This window comes from Lethenteron reissneri, chromosome 33 (assembly GCF_015708825.2).
Source record: "Lethenteron reissneri isolate LAM-NWPU_2019-01 chromosome 33, ASM1570882v1, whole genome shotgun sequence".
NCBI classification, from domain to species: Eukaryota; Metazoa; Chordata; class Hyperoartia; order Petromyzontiformes; family Petromyzontidae; genus Lethenteron; species Lethenteron reissneri.
This window is the reverse complement of record NC_083811.1, coordinates 3982568-4008576: the sequence shown is the minus strand read 5'-3', so window position 1 is coordinate 4008576 and position 26009 is coordinate 3982568. Positions and strand designations below refer to the sequence as shown.

The 26009-nt window shown below is 52.5% G+C and overlaps 2 protein-coding genes across 7 annotated transcripts in view; one reads left to right on the top strand and one right to left on the bottom strand.

Annotated features, from left to right (window-relative positions):
- Positions 1-11066, bottom strand: part of CHST1 (carbohydrate sulfotransferase 1) — a 33542-nt gene extending 22476 nt beyond the window's left edge. The window contains 2 exon segments of the mRNA XM_061564330.1: positions 3941-4031; positions 10321-11066. Of these exon segments, the coding sequence (XP_061420314.1) occupies positions 3941-3988 (48 nt within the window). The 5' untranslated portion in view covers positions 3989-4031; positions 10321-11066.
- Positions 11067-21520: 10454 nt separating this feature from the next.
- Positions 21521-26009, top strand: part of MTERF2 (mitochondrial transcription termination factor 2) — a 31408-nt gene continuing 26919 nt past the window's right edge. For 4 of the 6 annotated variants that reach the window (XR_009756032.1, XR_009756030.1, XR_009756031.1 and 1 more), the window contains exon 1: positions 21521-22166. The gene's annotated coding sequence lies outside the window, so the exon portion shown is untranslated. Of the gene's footprint in view, positions 22167-22403; positions 22727-26009 lie in introns of those variants that run through there. The other 2 variants (XM_061564327.1, XM_061564328.1) reach the window with 2 other exon arrangements.

Below are 26009 nucleotides of genomic sequence, written 5' to 3'. Positions count from 1 at the left end.
GTGTGTTCATACGAGTGACAGCATGCTCGTGTGTGTGCCTTATACATCCATGTGTGTAAGGCGTCCCGGGCGTGGTGCGGGCCGTGCCGGCCTTCATAGGTCCTCACCAACGGCACTTAACCCCAACAGTCTGCTAAGGCTACGCGGGGGATCTTTGTCTTTGCGAGCGGTGGCGCCGTGGTGAGCGCATTGCGCTACGAATTGAGCGACCCGAGTTCGATTCCTGCTCACGGCCAACACCAGTGCCGATTATCTGAATCGGTTCTGGGCCTCCCCTAGATCGACTCGGCCTCAAATGAGAACCTGCCACGTGTAATCATCGCCACTCGGGAGCCAAAGGCGGCCGGGCGTGATATTGACCAAACCACTCCCTCGTGTGCCGTGCTGGCCGGCCCTCATGGGTGCTACTCGCTAACAGCACTTGCCCCAACAGTGTGCTAAGGCTATACGGGGTGGGGGGGGGGCTTTGTATTTGTTATCTCTGTAGGTCGCTATCAGTATCCCCATTATGAGGCGGTTGGAAACGTCACTGGTTATCTTGACGAATCGCCAGGGATAGCGAGACACGCACAGACAGACAGACAGACACACACACGCAGACACACACACACAGGCACACACACACACACACGCACGCGCGCCCACGTCACCTCTCGATTGTCCATTACCCCCGGCGAGCGATGCCTGAGAAAATGAGGCGGCCGGGAGATAAAATATAAAGGCACGACAACAAGAAGAAGACAAAGATGCCCCGTGTAGCCTTCAACAGACTTGCGGACAAGGGAGGCTGTTTGTTAGCGAGCACCGGCGATGAAGGCCGCCGAGACGCGGCGCGTGCGTGACGCGGGCGGTGTGGCCAAATCCACGCCTGGCCGCCTTTGTCTCCCCGGTTCAGATATCCGCCACTGATGTTAGCCGTGGCCGTAAATCGTACTCAGGTCTTGCCATAGTAATGTGGAATTGCCACCACTGGCTCAGGGCTGTTAGCAAGGGAATGAACTCACCCGGCTCTTTCGCTCCACTGCCCGGCTCGCTCTGTCGATTGCAGATGGAGCGGTGTTGTGGTTCACTGGGGACCCATTCCCGAACACGACCAGGTTGATACGGAGGGGTGTGGGAAGAGGCGAAGGGGAGACGTGTAGGGGGGAGAGGAGGGAGGGAGCTCTATGGTGAGAGTGTTTGGGATGACAGTGTTTAAGAGGCGATCTGTAATAAGCCTGACTCTTCTGGCCGTGAGACCCTGTGCATTGCATCATAGGAGGAGAGTATTGGTTATAGGAATGCGCGTGTGTGGGTGAGTACAGGGACGCGTGTCTGTATTGGTGTGCGAGTACTGTATAAGGCGCTCACAAACAGCACGGGACCCAATGGTCCGTTCAGGCGATACGGGGGATATTTAGTTTTTGTGTCGGGGTGTGAGTGAGGAGTGGGAAGTGCAGTGGCGATCCGGCGAACCGAATTCAATTCCAGCCGACGGCAAACATCGGTGAACTGGTCTGTGGGCCTCCATCCCCCCCCCCCAGGTCGACTCAGCCTCAAATGAGCACCCTGTGCGGTGTGTAAATAAACATCGCCACTGGGAGAGACAAGGGGCGTGGTGGTGGCCTCGCGTGCCGTGTCGGCCTTCATCGGTGCTGCTCGCTAACGGCGCTTGCCCCTCCCTCCCCGCAGTCTGTCTGTTGAGGCCATTCGTGGGCTGTGTCTCTTCGTCTTCGTGTCGTGCTCGCGAGTGCGGCGACGTGCGGACGTGTCGCTGCTGTGGTGCGGTGGAGTGAGTTCGGGGTCCGACGAGACGAATTATGGGTTCACGCTTTCCGAAATTAATCCTTTGACTGGGCGAGTTCAGAGGCAATTGCCTCGGTCGGGGCCTGTGGCCGCGTAACAAACCTGAATTATTTACTTCGCCAATATCCTTTATTTATACACCGCTACAGCCCACTGCACTTAATTATCTCTCGCAAATGGAGAAAGGAAGAAAAAAAAACCCACCCCGCAACATACATCACGTAATTGCTGAGCACAACGTTAACATTTTAATATTGTCCATTCCATTTTGCTTTACGACGCAAAACAAAAATCGCTACCAGGAGCTCGTCTCGCGTGCGTCTTTAACGTCCCCCCCCCCCCATCGGTACCCTCTCGTGCCTCACTCCACTGCTGGATTAGACATCTGGCCAGAGTTCAACCCACGCTGGTCGGTGCGCGCACGCGTGATGCACAGACGTGGGGGACGCATGTCGGTTCAGTACAACGGTGGATTTATTGACACTGCCCTCTGCTGCTCAGATCTGCAGCTGCTCTGCGAACTGGGTGAGTGGGCGGAATGGAACGAGTGCGGTGTTTGTGTCCCGTGAAGCCCGGGAAAGCCTCCGGAGAGCCATCATTCCCTTTGCTGGGGCTAGGAATGTAACGTATCCGAACAGGTCCGGCTAATTTAGCCACTGCGAAATGCAGCACAGATTGCACTCTCCCGCATTCTTATGATAATTGCGCATCCCCCCCCCCAGCCCCTTCCCCACCCACTCACCCCTCAACATATCACAACACACCTTGGGGAAGAGATGGGTCATCCGGTAGGTGTGCGTGTGCATCCTAGCCTGGCACAAGCGCAGTAGTCGACGGTACCGCCACTTAAGTAGCGAACGGTGGTGTTGTTGTTGTTCGATCAGATTTGTTTAGACCATATTATTGGCACTGTGCACGTTTTTTTAATTAATTTGCAGTGGGTGTCGTACTCTCCCGAGTGTCTTTGAATCCGGAGAATACGGTAACTGTGACCATCGATAAAATTGTCGGTTTGGGTGAGAGGGTGACCGCGTGAGTCAAGAGGGGGTGGAGACACCGCGCCAACACTGCTGAGAAAGCCTGGGTTCAGGTCCGGGGTTCAGGTCACCGCTCTACTGCGATTACAGCGGGTTTCTCAAAGTGTAGCGAGTTGATATTCTAAGCCCATTCACCAATGACTGCACACACACACAAAAGCCCCCGTCACATTAAATTTAGGTTTTCAATTAATTTGGCTAAAGTCCAGCTTAGATGATTAATTGGTAACGGTTTGACTGCCATGCGACAATAATTAGCGTGGGTAGTTGCACAACGGTGCAAAAGAAGTTCAACATACATACACGCAAGGCGCGTGGGAGAGTTTAGCATCCTCGAATGCGTGGCTATAAAAAAAAAAGCCACAGCAAGTTATCTCAGGAGTAGTTCTTTGATATATGCTTTCGCAGGCCGTTTCTCTAACACACGGAGTGACCGACTGCTCCGAGAGATTTCCAAATGGCCGTTAATGCTAAAGCGACTGAGATACGTAGAGAGTGAATATTTATATTCAACTTGCACCGGCGTATTTCTGATCGGTGACCTTAACAGCTCTGGCTAAATGTGTGACTTGTGCACTCTCTGTCCCCGTAACTCAGAGCGAATGAGAGTTGTTCACGCTACGAAACCGTGAGTGTGTCGTTTGGAGAGTTTCAAAAACGTGATAAGCCACATTATTTGTTCAAATAAATACCTATCCATATTTTCAGAGCACCCTCTGAAATACTATTGACAGTCCAATCTTTTTAAAATGTTTTATTCTGGGCAGTTCCACAACTTAGGCCAACCAACTGCAGTGTTACGCGTGGTCTGACCTCATCTGTGTGGATATCAAAGCTGGACAATGACAATAACGCTGCAGAGCAAACGAGAAGCAACAGAACGTGGTTTTAAAAAAGGAAGTTAAACATTTCATGGGCAGACACAAGATAAGTGATATAAAAAAAATTACAGATAGCAGAAGGGTACATAACAGGAATGGGATTTTGTTTTTTAATGATACAGGTAAAGTGAGATTTCTTGGATATGTAATGAGAAAACAAGAGACTGAATGTGGTTTTGACTGGGAACATTCCAGGAAGACTGCGAATCGAGTTACACCACAAGCCATTTTACCCACTGGATGCAACAGGGAGGCGTGTCCGATGCAAAGTTCTTGAGTAAACATCACGCGCAGAGATGAATGCGAGGAAGGTCGTGATTGCCGACGTCTTTGAAAAAGCACAGAGAAAAAGAGAGGCGTCATTTTGATGGTAATGATATCTGCAGCTTTTTTTTTAAAATGTGGCTTATTTATGGCAAAAGTCCATTTGTGTGCGTGTTACACGTCCACAAGCAATGAATGCCCCATCACCATCCCAGCAAAGGATGCAAATATCAGTTTGACTCGAGCACATCCGACACCACCGTGATATTTTAAGAGCTTTTCTCGATTAATCAAAGAAATGTGGACAGTGGCTGTGTTTTAATCTGCAATTCAGTTGTAACTCACAGTCGTATACTGGATGTGGTGGGCCGGATGCAGGCATAGATTGTTTTTTTTCTGAATCACCGACCCTGATAGAACCCAGCTGAATGGGCGTGTGTGCGTGTGTAAGAATGAGCGGTGGTGCAGCGGTTAGCACGCCGCGCGACGAACCCGGCCACCCGAGTTCGAATCCCGCTCACGGCAACCAACTTGAGTGACGATTATCTGAAACCAGTCCTGGGCCTCCCCTAGGTCGACTCGGCCTCAAATGAGTACCTGGCACGATGTGTAAACATGGCCCTCTGGGCAGACAAAGCTGGCCGGTGCGAGGTTGCCGGCCACGCAGTTCCTCGTGCCGGTCTTCACTCGGTGCTGCTCGCAAACAGCCCTTGCCCCAACAGTTTGTGAAGGCTACACGGAGGGGATTGTTGTCTTTGTAGCCGTACGTCACTACCGCAGTGGCACACTTACAAAAAAAATGACCCCGTAAATAAATTGCGTTCATGCATAAATAATAGCGAGTGTGGCGGAGGAGGAGGAGGAGGAAGCGGCTCCATTTCTCAAGGTTCTCCGAGTGTGGGAGAGCTCATGAATGCTAAATCACATTCATGGGCTATCACCTGGTTAAATGCACTAGCTTTCCGTTTAATTGTTAATCGTCTTCATAATCACAACAAAGATTCCACCAACCCTCCCCCCCGTATAGCCTCAACAGACTGTGGGAGCAAGTTAGCGAGCACCTATTAAAGGCCTCGCACGGCAAACAGAAGGGTTGGTGTTCACCCGAGGACTCCTGCTTATAATTTAAAGAGTGTGGATGATGATATTATTCACTCGCCCCGTGTTCCATAATCCACGTGTCCTCCCAGTGTGGTTCTCGACATAGACCTCCACCCTCCCCCTTCGTCCCCCCAAAAAGTTATCTCGGCACGCCAGAATTCAGAACGCGCATGCAAATTAGCCTATTACTGGATGAGCGCATCTGTTGATTGGTAATGTATGCATTTAAATTATGTTAATGCCGCCCGTGCGAAGACGGTGTTGTACGTATTAATTGCGGCGCGGAACTGTGGCGCAGCGGTTAGCGCACTTGCGCGGTTATGGCCACATGACCCCCTGCCAACCAACCCACCCGAGTTCGACTCCAGGCCACAGCTAACATCAGCAGGCCACCCGCTTCTTTACCAACGAATACTAACAAGCGTGGTGAAGTATGGTCAACTATAAAAACAAATTTAAACACGAAGGCACACATGGCACTGGGAATGAATGCCAGGTGTTGCGGTATTGAGTTGCGAAACAGCTACAGCAATGGGTTATTGAATCTATCTGTGCGGATGTTTCAGTTTTAATTCCCCTTGCACACATGGGTATGATAACACCCCCCCCCCCCCACGCCGTGTCCGTCGCGGGAGTTGTTTGACCATACTTCACCGGTCTGGTCCGAACATCACTCGCCACTGATGTTAGCCGTGAGTTCGGGGACTCTCCCGTCTCCCAGAGTCACATCGCACGGTGCGCCGATTACTGCGCCACCGCTCCCCACAGCCTTGCTGGATGAGGGCATCCCCCACGGCGTGTTGGGTTATTCGACCATACTTCACCACGCTGGTCAGTGCGGGTTGGAGGACGGGGAGCGTTCGACGTGGTGGCATCATAGAAGTACAGTACAACGATAGAATGTGCTGCACTGCCCTCTGGCGTCTACTACGTAGCCACCACAGCGGGCTGCTGCTTGTGCCTGCTGGTAGCCCACCCAGACACAAGCCAGGCTCAAACTCCTGCTTAGCTTCTGACATCTGGCGAGACCGGGCGCGTTTCGGCTCGTTTGGCTCTTAGGCACCGAGCATGGGGGGAACTGAATCTATTTGAGCAATTATTCACCTTAATTAAACACAGCGTGATTCCGTGAAACAAAAACAAAATCCCCCAGCACACTCACTCCCGTCGTTGGACGCGTCTTCAAAACAAAACAAAAATCACGGTCGAAATTTGAATCACAATTGCTCAGCATCATTATGAATATGGGAGCTTCTGTCAAGCCGCTGCTGCTGCCGGTGGTGGTGGTGCGGATTCTGTCGGGTGCAGTCGGAAGATGCCGCCGTGCAGAGCCGCGAAGTCGCTCGCGTCAGACGCGGCAGTTTTCTCACTAATTGCGCTGGTGATCTGGGAGACAGACGGAGGGAGAGAGAGAGAGAGAGATGGGAGGTAGAGGAAGCGATAGAAATAAATACAGAGACTTGGAGATAGGTAAAAATAGATATTATTTATATGATGAAATAGAGACGGAGAGAAAAAGAAGGGCAATACACGTGGACAGAGACAGACGGAGGGATGTGTAGCGACTGAACGAGAGGAGCAAGTTGGTAGGTTATTTTTATTAATTTTGATGTTTTACCTACGTGACTTTACCGAAAACACCTAAGAATATGATTCCTTGCAGTCACGAAAGCTTGGTAGGGAGAGTCAGAGATCGACGGATTTATAGACGGTTGCGAGGTCGATGGAAGAGGTGGACAAAGAGATAGACAAGCGAGACAGGGGAGACAGAGACGGAGCAAAGGAGATACAGACGGAGCGATATACGGAGGTAGACAGTAGACGGGACAAATGATAACATTGCCAAAATGCTTCCAAAATCAATGTAGTGCAACTTCACTAATTATGGTTCACTGAGAATGAAAATGATGATTAAAATTGTTGATTGGCTCGAGTTTTCAAGATATGCTTCCTGGGTCAGTATCTACGACCCTTGACTTGGGAATGGCGGAGGATTCGTGAGTTATACAGGGAATGGGATCTCAATTTAAACCAGAGATGACTACAATACATTTTTGACTGGACTCATGAATAAATCTACGACTGGGGTTGGACAGAACTTGCTTTTTGAGCAAAACAATGAACGATGCGATCTGAACCTGGCATTGCGTCATACATTATATAATCGAATCGTTAATGTGATGCAACATTACCCTGTGAGAACGTGACGGACTGTTTTTGGGGCAAATGGTGTTCGTGAGCACCTATTAAGGTTATCGACGGCGCAGAAAAGGGGTGGTGTGTGTGGTCAGCTTCACGCTCTCCACAGGCGCTCATATTTACGCACAGGTTTAAAAAAATTCGTTTCAGGCTGAGTGGACCTAGGGTGAGGCACAGCCTAGTCACGGATCGGGACTTCAACCGCAATTAAATATCGCGCCTTGGAAACGCAGCGCGTTAAGCAATTCGTAATCTCTCCACACACGCGGTCATACTTATACACAAATATACATATCCCCCGTATAGCCTGTAACAGACTGTCGGGGCAAGTGCAGTTAGCGAGCACCTATGAAGGCCGGGATGGCGTACGAGCTGGTGGATTTTCAGCACCACACCCGGCCGCCTTTGTCTCCCCAGTGGCGATGTTTACACACCGCACCAGCTACTCATTTGAGGCTGAGTCAACCTGGGGGAGGCCCAGGACCGGGTCAGATAATCGTCACTGGTATTGATAGCCACATACAAGCACAGAGACATAAGCATTCAAAGAAAAAGTTCCCCCGTATAGCCTTAACAGACTGTTGGGGCAAGTGCTGTTAGCGAGCACCTATGAAGGCCAGAACTGCACACAAGGAGGTGGGTGGCCAACACCACGCCCGGCCGCCTTTGTCTCCCCAGTGGCGATGTTTACACACCGCACCAGGTACTCATTTGAGGCTGAGCCGACCTAGGCGAGGCCCAGGACCGGTTCAGATAATCGTCACCGGTGTTGACCGTGAGCGGGAATCGAACCCGGGTCGCCAGGTTCGTAGCGCAGCGCGCTAACCGCTACACCACCGCTCCCCACATCATTACACAGGTATCTACAGACATCCTCGAAAACACACTCATGCAGCGTTCGCACGCACGCCGATGCGCACACGTTCACACAAAGACAAAGATCCCCCGTATAGCCTTAACAGACCGTTGGGGAAAGTGCCTGTTAGCGAGCACCTATTAAAGCACACGAGATGGGAGGGGGGGTAGGTGGGGGCCAACATCGTCCCAATCATTCATAATCATACGAACACAGATAAAGATCTCCCGTATAAGCCTTTATAAGGTTGTTGGGGCAAGTGCCGTTTGCGAGCACATATGAAGGCTTTTGTCTCCCCACTGATGATGATGAGGCTGAACCAGGTTGCTCATTTGAGGCTGAGTCGACCCTAGGGACGTCAATGGACAGGATCAATATCACTCTGATGTTCGCCGTGTTGCCGGGAATGAGCGCCACGTTCATAGTGCAGTGCGCTAACCACTGCACCACCGCTCCCCGTACCCACTCAGACAACACCCGCATATACAGATGCAAACGCACACATGCCGACAGAGACAAAGCTCCCCCGGCCGCCTTTGTCTCCCCAATCATGTTGACGCTGCACAAAGCTCATTTGTGGCTGAGTCGACCTCGAGGACGGCTCGGGTTCAAATATTCGTTACTGGTCGTGAGGGTTTTTGCAGCGTAGTGGGCTAACCACTACGCCGCCGGGTCTCCCCACACTTACCGTCTGCCAGTAAACATGTAATATCTCGCAACAACAATAACAAAATATATCCCGTAGAGCCTGAACAGACTTCCAGTGGCCGGGTGCGTAGTTGCAGTGCGCTAACCATCACAAGTCAAAGATCTCCCCGTGTAGCCTGTAACAGACTGTTGGGGCGAGCGCTGTTAGCGAGCACCTACGAAGGCCGGCACGGCACACGAGGGGGTGGGTGGCCAGCACCACGCCCGGCCGCCTTTGTCTCCCCAGTAGCGATGTTTACACACCGCTCCAGGTACTCATTTGATGCTGAGTCGACCTAGGGGAGGCCCAGGACCGGCAAAGATGAATATAATCGTCACCGGTGTTGGCCGTGAGCGGGAATCGAACTCGTGTCGTCGGGTTTGTAGCGCAGTGCGCTAACCGCTACACTACCGCTCCCCTACACACACACAACCATCCACACACCCCTACACAATCACACCCCTGTACACACTATCCCTACAAACACACACACACCCCCACACAATCACACCCCTACACACACACACCCGCACGCGCCGCCGCTGTCTGTGTGTGTGTCTGTGTGTGTGTGTCTGTGTGTGTGTCTGTGTGTGTGTGTCTGTGTGTGTGTGTCTGTGTGTGTGTGTCTGTGTGTCTGTGTGTGTGTCTGTGTGTGTGTGTGCGTCCCCTCCTCCGCTGCTCTCCACTCACTCGGAGCTCCGCTGCGGGTTCGCTGGCGGGTTCGTGTGGGGGGCTGGCGGGTTCGTGTGGGGGGCTGGCTGGTCCGTGTGGGGGGCTGGCTGGATCGTGTGGGGGGCTGGCTGGTCCGTGTGGGGGGCTGGCTGGGTCGTGTGGGGGGCTGGCTGGTCCGTGTGGGGGGCTGTCTGGTCCGTGTGGGGGGCTGGCCTGGTCCGTGTGGGGGGCTGGCTGGTCCGTGTGGGGGGCTGTCTGGTCCGTGTGGGGGGCTGGCTGGTCCGTGTGGGGGGCTGGCTGGGTCGTGTGGGGGGCTGGCTGGGTCGTGTGGGGGGCTGGCTGGTGCGTGTGGGGGGCTGTCTGGTCCGTGTGGGGGGCTGGCTGGTCCTGTGGGGGGCTGGCTGGTCCGTGTGGGGGGCTGGCTGGATCGTGTGGGGGGCTGGCTGGATCGTGTGGGGGGCTGGCTGGTCCGTGTGGGGGGCTGGCTGGGTCGTGTGGGGGGCTGGCTGGTCCGTGTGGGGGGCTGGCTGGTCCGTGTGGGGGGCTGGCCTGGTCCGTGTGGGGGGCTGGCTGGGTCGTGTGGGGGGCTGGCTGGGTCGTGTGGGGGGCTGGCTGGTCCGTGTGGGGGGCTGGCTGGGTCGTGTGGGGGGCTGGCTGGTCCGTGTGGGGGGCTGGCTGGTCCGTGTGGGGGGCTGGCTGGTCCGTGTGGGGGGCTGGCTGGGTCGTGTGGGGGGCTGGCTGGTCCGTGTGGGGGGCTGGCTGGTCCGTGTGGGGGGCTGGCTGGTCGGTGTGGGGGGCTGGCTGGTCCGTGTGGGGGGCTGCGTGCACCGAACTCACCTCTCCTATGCGGCCGCGCGTGAGGATGAGTAGGACCGCATCATCCCCGCCGCCGTGTGGGGTGTGTGTAGGTGTGTGTGTGGTGTGTGGTGTGTGTGTGTGTGTGGTGTGTGTGTGTGGTGTGTGTGGTGTGTGTGTGTGGTGTGTGTGTGTGGTGTGTGTGGGGTGGTGTGGTGTGTGTGTGGTGTGTGTGGTGTGTGTGGGTGGTGTGGTGTGTGTGTGGTGTGTGTGGGGTGTGTGTGTGGTGTGTAGTGTGTGTGTGTGTGGTGTGTGTGTGGTGTGTGTGGGGTAGTGTGTAGTGTGTGGTGTGTAGTGTGTGTGTAGTTTGTGTGTGTGTGTGGTGTGTAGTGTGTGTGGTGTGTGTGGGGTGGTGTGTGTATGTAGGGGTGTGTGTGTAGGTATGTGTGTGTAGGTGTGTGTGTGTGGGTGGTGTGTGTAGTGTGTGGGTGGTGTGTGTAGTGTGTGGGTGGTGTGTAGTGTGGTGTGTGGTGTGTGTGTGGTGTGTGTGTGGTGTGTGGTGATGTGTGTATGTGGTGTGTGTAGGGGTGTGTGTGGTGTGTGTGTGGTGTGTGTGTGGTGTGTGGTGTGTGTGTGGTGTGTGTAGTGTGTGTGGTGTGTGTGTGGTGTGTGTGTGGTGTGTGTTTGGTGTGTGTTTGGTGTGTGTGTGTGCGCGCGCGCAGAGCAGAGAGCAGAGAGAGACGGCGGCGAGAGACGGGACAGCAGCAGCAGCAGCGAGCGAGTGGCGACGGAGGATCCTGCGTTTATCGCCGAGGCTGAGCTCGCCTTGTCCAACCACGCACTCACTCCACCCTCCCTCCTCCCACTCCTCCTCCCTCCCCCCTCCTCATCCTCCCACCACCACCCCCTCCCTCCCCTCTCTCTCTCTCTCTCCCAGATTCTCTACCCACCCCCCCCAAACTAAACTCTCGCTCGCTCCCATCCGACCGCTCCGACATTTCTTCTCATTACAAGCAGCACCACGATCGTCGATACCATCGTCATCATCGTCATCATCATCAGCAGCAGCATCATCGTCCATGGCACACGATAGGAACAGCACTTGCTTCATCCACATCTTCATCTATCCGCATCGTTCCCTCCCTACATCGCCTCCTCTTCCTCATCATCATTGCAATCATCGTCAACCAGAGTACGACTGACACAACACGTGCCGCTCCCAATCCTCCTCATCTCTCGTCTCATTTCATCCTCCAAATGGGCATCATCATCAGCAACATCCACAGGGCGACTTGTACACTTACCTCCACCTGTTACTCCCATCACCTCATATCTCCCCTCCCCCACCACCACTTCCTCATCCCCATCACACATCACATCCCATCACACATCACATCCCATCGCATCACATCCTAAAATATACAACCCCCCCCCTCCTCCTCTCGCATCGCAGGCGATTTAAGCTCTGGCGCTGCCAGAGGCCCCGGGGAGAGCGAGCGGCGATGTCGGCATGCTTGAGAGCGCGAAGAGAGAGAGTGAGTGAGTGTGTGTGAGTGTGTGAGTGAGTGAGTGTGAGTGAGTGAGTGTGAGTGAGTGAGTGTGAGTGTGTGAGTGTGAGTGAGTGTGTGAGTGAGTGAGTGTGAGTGAGTGTGTGTGAGTGTGTGAGTGAGTGTGTGTGAGTGTGTGTGTGAGTGTGTGCGTGAGTGAGTGTGAGTGAGTGTGTGAGTGTGGGGAGCGATAGTGCAGCGGTTAGCGCGCTGCGCTATGAACCCGGCGACACGAGTTCGATTCCCGCTCACGGCCAACACCAGTGACGATTATCTGAACCGGTCCCGGGCCTCCCCTAGGTCGACTCAGCCTCAAATGAGTACCTGGTGCGGTGTGTAAACATTGCCACTAGGGAGACAAAGGCGGTCGGGCGTGGTGCTGGCCACCCACCCCCTCGTGTACCGTTCCGGCCTTCATAGGTGCTCGCTAACAGCACTTGCCCCTACAGTCTGTTAAGGCTATACGGGGGATCTTTGTCTTTGAGTGTCTTTGAGTGTCTTTGAGTGTGTGAGTGAGTGTGTGAGTGAGTGAGTGAGTGTGTGAGTGAGTGTGTGAGTGAGTGAGTGTGTGAGTGAGTGAGTGTGTGAGTGAGTGAGTGTGTGAGTGATTGAGTGTGTGAGTGAGTGAGTGTGTGAGTGAGTGAGTGTGTGAGTGTGTGAGTGAGTGTGTGTGAGTGAGTGAGTGTGTGAGTGAGTGAGTGTGTGAGTGTGTGAGTGTGTGAGTGAGTGAGTGTGTGGCGGCCGGGCGTGGCGCTGGCCACCAACCCACCCCATCGTGTGCCATTCCGGCCTTCATAGGTGCTCGCGAACAGCACTTGCCGCAACAGTCTGTGAAGGCTATACGGGAGGATCTTTGTCTTTGTGTATCAGTGTGAGCCTGTGCGTGCAGACCCAACGCACTGGTTAACGCGCTGAGCTTACGAGGCGAGACATTTAATTGGGGTCGAATTCCCGATTCCGTACCGATGCAGCGCTTCCCCTAGGTCCGCTCAACCTCATGCGACCATCTAAACGCGTGTAAGAAGAAGAAGCAAATACACATTTTTTTGAAATAAATAAACAAAACCCCTGAGAGCTGCGAAGACAAAACACGCGGGCCCAGCCCCGGCCGCAACCTTTTCCGCGAATTCTGCAACTCGTGTGGGAGGGAGGGAGGGTGGGGTTAGCCTCATCGATCCACGACCTCTCCTCGAGCCTCTCGATGATGAATCTTCATGAGACTTTCGCTACCAAACACCGCACTCGTTGGGGTGGAGTGGCGGGCGGAGACACTCCCTCAGTGCCGTAGCAACGGTGGGGCCGCAGTGGTGGCGGCCGCAACGGTGTGTCCCTCCTGAAATGTGGGGCGGAGGTGGGGGGGGATTAGGGGGAGTCGGTGGCTCCTAGCGTACTTAGTGGCAGCGTGCCACTCACTGACTCATTGACATGCTAATTTCTCTAACCCCTCCCTCTCTCTCCGCCCCCGCCCCCTCTCTCTATTTAAGGCCTCGACACAGAGACGTGGTTTCTCTGTGTGCCTATGTACGTCTCTCTCTCTCTCTCTATGTATCTCTGTGATATCTGTCTCTACTTATATGTCTGTCTATATGTCTCTGGTTCTGTGTTTTATCTCTCTCTCAAATTTAGCATTCTCAGGAAGAACTGCAATCAACCAGGTAGGGTGTTGACTGTTATATTATCCGACTCTCTGTTGTATTACATGACATTTCTAAGTATACTAGATTTGTGTTTCTATTTCATTTATACCTGATGATGATTGCTTGTGTTGCAATCGAAACGTCGTATGCTAGTATTTAATTTATTATTTTCTCTTTATACGTCACTTTACCGAAATAACCAAAGAGTGGCTCCTATCGTGTTGCGCTGTGTTTCAGAGTGGGGGGTGGGTGGGGGGGCGGAAGGGTGCCACTTTCACCGATAAGACATCGTCAGCATGGAGGGCCCAGCCGCACAATTCGAAACCATTGTTGGGTTTGACAGCAGCACGATGATGATGGAAGAGGGGGGGGGTGTTTTCACTCTTTGTGTGTTGCGGGGAGGCCACACGTCGTCGTCAGGGGCAGCACTAAGTGGTCACGAGGGGCCGTCAGTGACCCCACGGGACTTGAAATGCAGAACACCGCGACGTGGCCGGTTTTGCCGGACAAACAAAAACCGAAGGCAAGCAGCTGGGTTGTTTTCAAGGTTTCAAAAGTGTTTGATGGGGCGGTGCCGACGCCGCACCAGATGAGGCCGAAGCGGGTTGGGGGAGGGCTTGATGGTGGCACCTTGCCACGGGACGCCAGCAATGCTCAGCCACGAGTCTGACAGAATGTGTCACGGTAACAACATTTTACTTTTTCCTTAGCTTAGATCACGGCGCAGGGAATTTCGACAGGTTTGTCACGTAAATAAGTAATGTTTAAAAAAACTTTTTTTAAAACACGATTTTATGAAATGTACTAGAAATGGAAGAAATCCACGGCTCCAGGAAGTGGCCCCGAAGCTTGCACATAATGTAAGGTACCGTGGCCAATTATGGCCAACGTAAGTTGAGCGTGGACAATTAGACCCAAGCCGAAACATTAAATATAAAAAAGAACGTTTTAAAAATATGTTTATTTTATGTTTTATGATAGAATATAGTGTTGTCATCAGTTTGACATAAGTATACCAAGTTTGCAGTCGATACCACATTGGGAAGTGGGTTAAAATTGAGTTACAAGATTTGAGGATACAACAATGACAACAACAACGACAACAACAACAACAGACAGAGTGAGTTAAATGAAAGCGTGTAATAACAGAACGTGCCCATTAGTTACTACTTCAGCACCCCGCTGTGTTGGAGAGCAAAACACACGAACACTTACAATTTGTTGAGCGCCGTGAAGTTTCGCCGGCAATTACAAACGGCTTCATCGGGCGACACTTTCCTAGAATGGCGTTAACGGAATCGCATTGACGGAGCAGCCCGCGATGTGACGCGTGCGAGAGAGGACGTCAGAATCGAGGAGATGGAGCGATGGAATTCGGCTCCACGTGCGCGAGCTACGGGTAGAGACGGTTACATCGCAGGGTCTTAGGATAAATAGCGACTGCTTGGGGAGGCCTTTCGTCCAGCAATGGATTGATCATGGCTCATGATGATGACGTGTCGCATTGTTCGTTATCTAACCCAGGTCATCAGGTGTGAAATCCACAGCAAGAACATGCTCTTGATGTGGATTTCAAGCCTGATGATGATTGCTTGTGTTGCAGTCGAAACGTCGTGATAATTTTATTGTTTTAATATATTTTTTATTTTATTATTTCCCTTCTACGTGACTTTAACGAAAGAACCAAGAATATGAATCCCTGCAGTCACGAAAGCTGTAAATCAAAATTAAAGAAATTCACATATTATCTAGTTCAGTGGGATTTAACCTGGGGTGCACAATGGGGGTGCGAGATGCCCTCGCTGAAAGGTTAAGAACCACTGATCTCGTTGTTTCACGTATTTGAACAAATAATAATGAATAGCAAGTTGTGGCCGCGAGTCAGTTTGTCGAGCTCGTAGATTATGACAAATCCCTGTGCACCGAGCTAGTATTGGCAGCTCGATTTGAGTAGCTGCTGCACCGTCGCCGCTGGTTTGGCCGCGTGTTTGTTTGCTCGTCCACACAGGAGCAGAGGTCGCAAACGGGTTTTGATTCCTTACCCGTACCCGGCCGCACCAGGATCGCAAATGGGTACCCTACCCGTACCTTACCCGAAATGAGTGACAAACGGCCACTTACCAGTGACTCACGGCCTACCCGTACCCGTACCCGGCCGCACCAGGGTCGCAAACGGCTACACGGTAGCCGGGTATCGGGTAGGGTACGGGTATCGGGTACCCGGTTGCGACCTCTGCCCAGGAGACCCACACACCCCTGAAACTCGCGTGGGTGCAGAAACAAACGCCCCCCCCCCGCCGCTCGCTTACCCCCCTCGTGGCTCTCTGTAGCAGACGCGTGACCTTTATGTAATCTTCAAGGCGAAGCAAACTCGTGTTTTGCTCGAGGCTGGGAGGGACGGAGAGAGAGAAAGAGAGCGCGCGGTGGGATGAGTGAGTGATCGAACGAACGAGCGAGGCGGGATTTGTTGTGCGGTTTTATTCGCTGCGCGCAGACAGACGGGGGACGGACGCACGGACGCGGCTGATGGGATGGGCACAGCAAAGGATCTCCCGACCGCACTCCGGATAGCGCGCAGTGCGGGGCCTGTAGGATATGTTATAAAGGGGCCCGAAAAAAACACGTGAAAACACAAAATTTTAACTTGCAAAGTAAAGTAATTGTATTTTCTTCATTTGCTATACAGCCAGATAATACGACAAATCGCTAACCTTAAACACTCAGTCGTTCATAAAAGTTGAAGGCAGTATAGTGCTATGGTAATCGAGCAAGTGCAGATTCACTGAACCGGAATTGATAGCTTGGAAGCATTTAGCGCGGTTGCCTTTGAAAGTGCGGGGCCCGTAGCTACTACATATGTAGCTACTTTTGCTACTAGGATAATCCGGCACGGATAGTGCGTCGTCGTTGCCAGAGGCTTCAACAACGCCTCTCTCAAATTTTGATTTAAAGCTTTCGTGACTGCAGGGATTCATATTCTTGGTTCTTTCGGTAAAGCCACGTAAAAGACAAATAATAAAATAATAAAAATATAAAACAATAAAAACATTATCACGACGTTTCGACTGCAACACAAGCAATCGTCATCAGGTGTGAAATCCATAGCCAGAACATTTGAAAAACAAAATGTTGCTGTGGATTTCACACCTGATGATGATTGCTTGTGTTGCAGTCGAAACGTCGTGATAATTTTTTATTGTTTAATATGTTTATTATTTTATTATTTCCCTTCTACGTGACTTTACCGAAAGAACCAAGAACATGAACGCCTCTCTCGCTCCTTCTCTCTTTCCGCTCGCGCAGATCAAACAAACAAAAACTGCCGGCCGGTGGCGGCGCCTTTTTAATCCAGCGCCGTGGAGGTAGCAGCCCAGGTTTATGGACTCAACGACGCGTTTGTTGTTGTTGTTGTTCAACTCCCTTCGCGTTCCTGGGCGGGCGGAGGACGTGCGCCTACGTACGGTGCGAAAGAAGTGTCGTAGATGCGTGCCGTGCCCTGGCTTGAATGCGTGAAGACGGCGGGTACAGCAAAAAATGTGAACTCCACCTGTTCCCTCTGTATGGGATAGAGTGCTGCACCCTCGCACGCGTCGTTTTTTTTCCTTCCCTCGGATGCCCCGGCTTTCTCCCACACGTAATCACTCATCAATTGGCAGAAAACACCTCAATATATAGAGGACCGCAGACCTCGTGTGGGATGATTTGACGCCGGCTCACCGCGTGGTTGCTGCTGCTCCTGCTGCTGCTGCTGACTGACCGCTCGTCTGTTGTGGTTCTTCCTCGCGTCTTTTGAGCCGTTCTCTCTCCAAGATTGAGTGAATCCTCGCCGCGTAGCAAGTTGAAAACAATTTTTTTTGTAATTTATTATCTGGAGCCCACGCCACGGAGTACCGCGGAATTCAAAGACAGCTGTTGGTAGGAGGGTGCTTACGGGTCCGTGTTTCAAGGATAGTTGACTCTCACTCGGAGCTGTCCCTGGCTGAGCTCCGCAAACAAACACGCTGTTGGTGGGCCTCGGTGAACTCGCATGCAACACGTGTACACAAGGATAAAGAACCCCCGTGTAGCCTTACACACACTGTTGGGGCAAGTGCTGTCAGCGAGTAGCACCTATGAAGGCTGGCACGGCACACGAGGGGGTGGGGTGATCAGCACCACGCCCGGCCGCCTTTGTCTCCCCAAGGGCAATGTTCGCACATCGCACCAGGTATTCACACACAAAGACAAAGATTCCTCGTATAGCCTTAACAGGCTGTTGGGGCAAGTGCTGTTCGCGAGCAGCTGAGGCCGGCACGGCACACGGGCGGGCGGGTGAGGTGGTCATCACCACGCTCGGCCGCCTTTGTCTCCCCAGTGGTGATGGGGAGCGGTAGTGTAGCGGTTAGCGCTGACGGCCACCAAAAGTGACGATTTATCTGAACTGGTCATGGGCCTCTCCTAGGGCGACTCAGCGGTGTGTCAAACTCACCACGTGACAAATATACCCCGTTACAGCCTTAACAGATTGTTGGGGCAAGTGCTGTTAGCGAGCACATGAGAAGGCTGTAATCGTTATTTAGCTATATAATGTAATATTATTATTGCACACACACACGGGATTCACACACAAACCCTCACACACAGACTCTCTCAACACATGGAATCACACACACAGACACACGCATACATGGTGTCACACGCAGACAAACACATACGGAATCACACACACACACACAAGCACGCTATCACACACACAGACACACACGGACTCACACACACACAGAATCACATACAGACATACACATCATGGAATCTCACATAGACACAAGGAATCACACAACAACAACCGCCATTCGCCACTAAGTGGCGGTGACGTCACCACGATGCTTGTGCCAGGCCAAGTGCACCTTGAGGCCACGTGAAGTGTCGAAAGCCCGCTGGCAGGAGGTCACGGGGCAGACCCAGGTGCCACTGGTCGACTGACCGAGATGACCGAGATGACTGGCTGATGCACCACCTGTGCCCCCTACTGTGCCAACTTGCTGTGCTTTAGCCACCCGGCGCTCCGCTCGTTGTTGTGAGCGTCGCTCCTCCGCCCTCCGTTGTTGTTGGAGGGCGACTGCCTCCAACTGCCCAGTAGCGTCCTTCACGAGCCTCCTCCACTGAGGCCGATCTTGACACCGCTGGTACCAGTCATCGGCAAGTCCACTCAGCTCCACGTCCTCCTGTACCACATCACTCCATCTCTTCTCCAGCCCGTGCCGCGCCCGTCTAGCCCCCTCGATCCGGCCGAACAAAAGCTGTTTAGGCATGCGGTGGCTGGGCATGCGGGCTACATGACCCAGCTAACGCAGCCTTGCCTGCCGGAGGAGCTCACTGATGGGACTTTGCCCAGATCTTTCAAGGATTTGTGAGCTCCTCACACAATCCAGCCTGGTTAAACCCAGGATGGATCGTAGGCAGGCCAGCCTAAATGTTTCCAACCGGCGAAGATGCTCCACCAGGGGGGTCCACGTCTCGCAAGCGTAGAGAAGGGAGGGAATGACCGTGGCCGAGAAGACCTGAAGCTTCGTGCGGAGCGACAGACCAGGTAGCTTCCACACAGCGTTACGCAACCGATGAAAAGATATTGCCGCTCGACTGATTCGGAGTGAGACCTCTGCTGATAGACTGGAGCCGGTCATAAGCACACTGCCCAGGTATGGGAAACTCTCCACTCTCTCCACAACTGCCCCATCACCAATTGGGAGTTGTGGGGGTGGAGTGTCCGATGGTACAAAATACCCAGGCAGGTGCTTGGTTTTGGTGGGGCTGATGGTAAGGCCCCACCTCTTAGTGGCACGCTCCAGTCTCAGCAGCAGCGCCTCCAACTCCTCTTCTGAATGAGCAGCTATTACCAAATCATCGGCATACATAACGTGGTTGACCAATAGGGAGCCATCCCTTGATCGCACCCGGGCGTCGATCAGCCTCCCATTATATCTGTACCAAACGGAAATTCCCCCGGTACAGCTATTGAAGGCTTCACGAACTACGCGGTCAAAATAGATGTTAAATAATGTGGGAGCCAGAGGACATCCCTGTCGCACCCCAAGGTGTACAGGGAAAGGCTCCGACTCCCGGCCACGTAGTTTTACCCGGGCCCGCTCACCATCATGAAGGTCCTTAATGATCGTGAGCAGAGGGTCAGGGACTCCGAAAGCACGAAGAACAACCCAGAGTCCAGTCCTACTGATGGTATCATAGGCCTTGACCAGGTCAATAAAGCAGAGATGTAGGTCTTTTTGGAATTCCCTACACCTCTGCTGTAGCAGACGGACAGAAAATATGGCATCTGTGCAGGACCGCCCTTTCCTGAAACCGCATTGGGGCTCCGCAAGCCCCTCCTCAGCGTGCCTAGCAAGGCGATGTTGAATAATCCTTGCCAGGACCTTACCCGGCACACTGAGGAGTGAGATGCCCCTGTAGTTGTTACAGTCTGTGCGGTCCCCCTTCTTAAAGAGGGGGACCACCAGGGCATCCTTCCAGTCCTGCGGAACCCGTCCAGTGGTCCAGACTGTTGTTATGATGTCATATAGGGCAGTCTGTGCACAAACGCCACCCTCCCTCAGCATTTCACACACACACAGACTCACACACACACACTCTCTCGGCCTTAAGATTTGCATTGAACTGCCCATATATGACCCACCACTGCGATCTCTACATTGGGTCAAACTTAACATTTCTTAATGATCGACGGCTTGTGCACCAGATCTTATTTATTCACGATGTACTTACAAAAAAATCTGCAGACTACCTGCTGGATATCCTGACTGTTTCGAAGAACAAATGTGACCTAAGGTCTTCGCTCATTCCCCAGCTTCACATTCCCTATTGCCGTACAAATACTGGAGGAAGGGCTTTTGCTATTGATGCCCCCAGGGTCTGGAATGCTATCGCCAATAAACTGCAACTTGGATCACTACCTATGAAATCCTCACTCATAACTGCTCTAGATGAGTTGTACACCCCTAGCTGCCAATGCTATTCAGTGGCCTGAAATCAAATGTATCGCTCCGGATGACTGCTGCAAAGTATGATGTTGAGTTTTGATTATAGCGTGCTGATCTTTAAAGGTGCATTGACAATTTTTGATACTCCTACTGATACTCCTGCTGTTATGGAGTGACTAATGATGCCAGCTATGGTTGCAAAGTTTGGTCGTACATGTTATTTATATCGTTTATTGTTACATTTGAATCACAGTTCCTATGATCACTGTTGCATTGTTTTTATTGCTTTATTTTGGTGATTTCGAAAACGTTTTGGTTTAGCCATATTTGTTTGTTGTAGTACAAAGATAGACTGATAACTTTAATCGAAATTGTCTTATGGTTGTTATTGTTTGACTTGCATCCCACTGGGATTTTTTTTTGCACGCAGCATTCATATTCGGTGCTTTTTCTGGAAGACTTTGCTGTTTTTTTCTATATTTTTCTGTTGCGCGTAGTCACTTTAAGATGTTTCTTGTTCATGTTTTTGTTTGTTGCGGTTGTACCCGATTCAAGAGCTGAATGGCTCACAGGGCTATACCTAATAGATGAACTGAACTCTCTCACACACACATAATCACACATAGACACACACACAGAATCACACAGAGACACACACAGGGAATCACGCACGCAGAGACACACACACGGAAATACACACACACACAAACTTTTGCTCTCACACACGGAATCACAGAAACACGGACTCACACACACACTGACACACACACACTGACACACACACACACACTGACACACACACACAGTCACACACTGACATACACACTTACACACACACACACTGACACACACAGACACACACTGACACACACACACAGACGCACAGACGCACACACTGACACACACTGACACACACACAGACACACACACTGACACACACACACACACACGCACACGCACTGACACAACAACAACAACAACAACCGCCATTCGCCACTAAGTGGCGGTGACGTCACCACGATGCTTGTGCCAGGCCAAGTGCACCTTGAGGCCACGTGAAGTGTCGAAAGCCCGCTGGCAGGAGGTCACGGGGCAGACCCAGCAGGTGCCACTGGTCGACTGACCGAGATGACCGAGATGACTGGCTGATGCACCACCTGTGCCCCCTACTGTGCCAACTTGCTGTGCTTTAGCCACCCGGCGCTCCGCTCGTTGTTGTGAGCGTCGCTCCTCCGCCCTCCGTTGTTGTTGGAGGGTGACTGCCTCCAACTGCCCAGTAGCGTCCTTCACGAGCCTCCTCCACTGAGGCCGATCTTGACACCGCTGGTACCAGTCATCGGCAAGTCCACTCAGCTCCACGTCCTCCTGTACCACATCACTCCATCTCTTCTCCAGCCCGTGCCGCGCCCGTCTAGCCCCCTCGATCCGGCCGAACAAAAGCTGTTTAGGCATGCGGTGGCTGGGCATGCGGGCTACATGACCCAGCCAACGCAGCCTTGCCTGCCGGAGGAGCTCACTGATGGGACTTTGCCCAGATCTTTCAAGGATTTGTGAGCTCCTCACACAATCCAGCCTGGTTAAACCCAGGATGGATCGTAGGCAGGCCAGCCTAAATGTTTCCAACCGGCGAAGATGCTCCACCAGGGGGGTCCACGTCTCGCAAGCGTAGAGAAGGGAGGGAATGACCGTGGCCGAGAAGACCTGAAGCTTCGTGCGGAGCGACAGACCAGGTAGCTTCCACACAGCGTTACGCAACCGATGAAAAGATATTGCCGCTCGCACTGACACACACACACAGACACACACACACAGACACACACACAGACACACACACTGACACACACACTGATACACACACACTGACACACACACACACTGACACACACGCAGACACACACACACTGACACACACACAGACACACACACTGACACACACACACTAACACACACACGCACAGACACACACACACACAGACGCACACACTGACACACACACTAACACACAGACACACGCACTGAGTCTTGGTGTTGCGCTGTGGTCATCACGAGGCTCTCCGCCCCTTCGCCGCTCGCCCTTCGTGAGTTCCCCTCCGCGCTCTCCATCGCTCCGTCTCTCCCCTTGGAGACACCCGCCAATTGCCGTGACCACAACAACAACCACAACCACCAACAACAACCACAACAACCACCACCAACAACAACCACCACCACACAGCGCGAGAGTGACTTCCAAGCCCAGCCTGGGCCTCGCCAAGCCCGCCCCGAGGTCGACTCAGCCTTAAATAAACGAGTAAGCGGCGTCTACTTAGGGGGAGACAAAGGCGGTCGTGCCGCGTGGTTTTATGTCAAAGCAACGCCTCGCGTCGTGCCCGCTACAGTGCGTGAGGGGGGGGAGAGTCTGTGTACAAGGTACAGTGCGCACGTGTGTGAGTGTCACTGTGTTTGTCCGTGTGTGTGTCAGTGTGTGTATGTGTGTGTGACCGTGTGTGTCCGTGTGTGTGTGTGTCAGTGTGTGTGTGACCAAGTGTGTGTCTGTGTGCGTGTGTGTGTCTGTGTGTATGTGTCCGTGTGTGTGACCGTGTGTGTGTGTGTGTCCGTGTGTGTGTGATCAAGTGTGTGTCTGTGTGCGTGTGTCCATGTGTGTGTGTCTGTGTGTGTGGCCGTCTGTGTGTGTGTGTCAGTGTGTCTGTGTGTGTGTGTCTGTGTGTGTGTCCGTCTGTGTGTGTGTGTGTCAGTGTGTGTGTGACCGTGTGTGTCCGTGTGTGTGTGACCAAGTGTGTGTCTGTGTGCGTGTGTCCATGTGTGTGTGTCTGTGTGTGTGGCCGTCTGTGTGTGTGTGTCTGTGTGTGTGTGTCTGTGTGTGTGTCCGTCTGTGTGTGTGTGTGTCAGTGTGTGTGTGACCGTGTGTGTCCGTGTGTGTGTGACCGTGTGTGTCCGTGTGTGTGGGGAGCGGTAGTGTAGCGCTACGCTGCGCTATGAACCCGGCGACCCGGGTTCGATTCTTGCTCATGGCCAACACCAGTGACGATTATCTGAACCGGTCCTGGGCCTCCCCTAGGTCGACTCAGCCTCAAATGAGTACCTGGTGCGGTGTGTCAACATCGCCACTGGGGATACGTGGTGTTGGCCACCCACCCCCTCGTGTGCCGTGCCGGCCTTTGTAGGTGCTCGCTAACAACACTTGCCCCTACAGTCTGCTAAGGCTACACGGGGTATCTTTGTGTGTGTGTCCGTCTGAGACCAGGAAAGGCACCGGGCAGAGATGATCTTCCAAGCGAAATGCTCAGGGAGGGTGACGTTTGTGTACAGACTGCCCTATATGACATCATAACAACAGTCTGGACCACTGGACGGGTTCCGCAGGATTGGAAGGATGCCCTGGTGGTGGTGTGGTGGTATGGATGGTGTGGTGGTGGTATGGATGGTGTGGTGGTAGGGGATGGTGTGGTTTCAAGGATGGTGTGGTTGTAGAATTGCTGTGCTGTAAATGTAATGTAGTGTTGGTGGTAGGCCTGGTGTGGTATAAGTTTGGTGTGTTGGTCGACTTGGTGTTCCGCCAAAGCATTGTCATAGATGGGTGTTGTGGCAGACTTAGTCGGCAAGCCCGTTATGCGGCCAGTGACACAATTCCGGCTACAACCACAGCTTCACTTCACTGGCCTTGCCTCTCCTGACTTCTTCTCTGTAGCAGCACTTAGATGCGTTGGGGTCACATGTCTGGCGTATAATGCACGGGGTATGTATGCAGGCTCACACCCACGCAGTGCAGAGCTGCGCGGAATCATAACCACATTTTCTCACATTGATTTATAGATTGATATCCTTTAATATGCAGTAGTGCAGGCAACGGTGTAAAACCGGTTAACACACGGCACTGAACCCGGCGACCTGGATCATTATCCCGGGCCACGGCTAACATCAGTGGCGAGTGATGGCTCAGCTGGTCTCGAGTACGTACCGTTCCCCTTCAACCCGTGCACTGACCAGCGTGAAGTATGGCTATCGGTCCATGTAAGAGGCATTCACTCAGCAGTGGGTTGACAAAAAAAGGCCGTGAATTGTCCACGTTATTTGATCGTTATGGGGTAACCAAATAATACAAAATATCCGAGGCAATTAAATATTTTATTTCAGGGACACTATTTTTTTATCCTCATGGGGTAACCAAATAATACAAAATATCCGAGGCAATTAAATATTTTATTTCAGGGACACTTTTTTGTCCAGGGGTGTACTTTACTCCGCGACTTGGGGGGTACCAATCAATCCGCAATCGGTGCCACACTCCGCGATGTCGAAACGCAGCGAGGACGATTGCGCCGAAACCCTGAACGCTCGCGGTACGCACCGTAGTGGTGGTGCATCGTGAGTACAGCTCATCGAGATGAGTCGATTGCCGCATCGCCGACCATCAACAGAGACTCAAAACGACTGCGTCACGGACATTGTGCGAGAGCCGGGGTTCTACGGTACCTAGGGGAACCGCCATGAGGTTCAATTATTCGGTTCTTGCGTGTTGCAAAATGTTCAGGAGCCGAATGCATATGTAACGGGCGTATGTGACGCAGGAGAAGTTGATGGAGACAACTCGTATTTATTACAATTAAATTCAATACAGCAGAGTAACGACTCTAACACCCCAAGAGGTATCGGCCTCTTCACCCGGTCTATTAGAGGAAGTGTTCCCCAGCTAACGCTCCCCGTTAACTCCCTACTTCTCTCTATCCCAGACCTTCCCCAAATGTAGGCTAGCTAGCCTGGCCCAGCTTCGGCGCAGGTTCCGACCCTCAGCCGCACGAGTCTGGCCCTTACAAGGACATCAGAGACCTCCCTTGATCTGTGGTCGCACCACTGGCTTGCCCTGCTCGGCCCTTACAAGGACAGCGAGTCAGGGGAGTTCCAGGTCTAGCTAGCTGTGGCCTTCAGTCTTCACTGGCTCTTCATCTTGATCTGTACCCGACAACTGCCTCGAGCTCTCTCGCTCTCCGCCTTATATACCAACATGCCCTCGAGGAGCGGGGCTGTGTGGGATCCCAGCCTCCCCCCCACACAGCCCCCTCAGGGTGGTAACCGTTTGCGGACGTGGATGTAGACACCCCAGTGTAACTGCCCGTTTCTCCCCGTTACGTAACACCTCTACACATATGTCGAGGTCTGGTGGTCACGAGAGGTACTTCAGGAGAGAGTTCGTGGAGTTTTGCTGTTTCTCCTCCTCCTAGATGATGGTCGCTCTTCTCTGTGGCCTATGGTTTGAGTTGCATGGCCACAAGCGCACGACTGTGGCTTGTCTTTAATCTATACCCAAGTTCAAGTTCATTTATTAGGCGTAGCCCCGTGAGCCATTCGGCTCTTGAATCGGGTGCAACCGCAACAAACAAAAAACAAAAACATGAACAAAAAACATCTTAAAGTGAATATGTGACTGAGTGCAAACAGAAAATCCAAGAAAAGACAGCAAAATATTGCAGAAAAAACACCGTACACCCAACACTGTGTGCAAAAATCCCAGTGGCATGCAAGGCAAACAACCAACAACAACCACAAGACAACTTAGATTAAGGCCATCAGTCTAA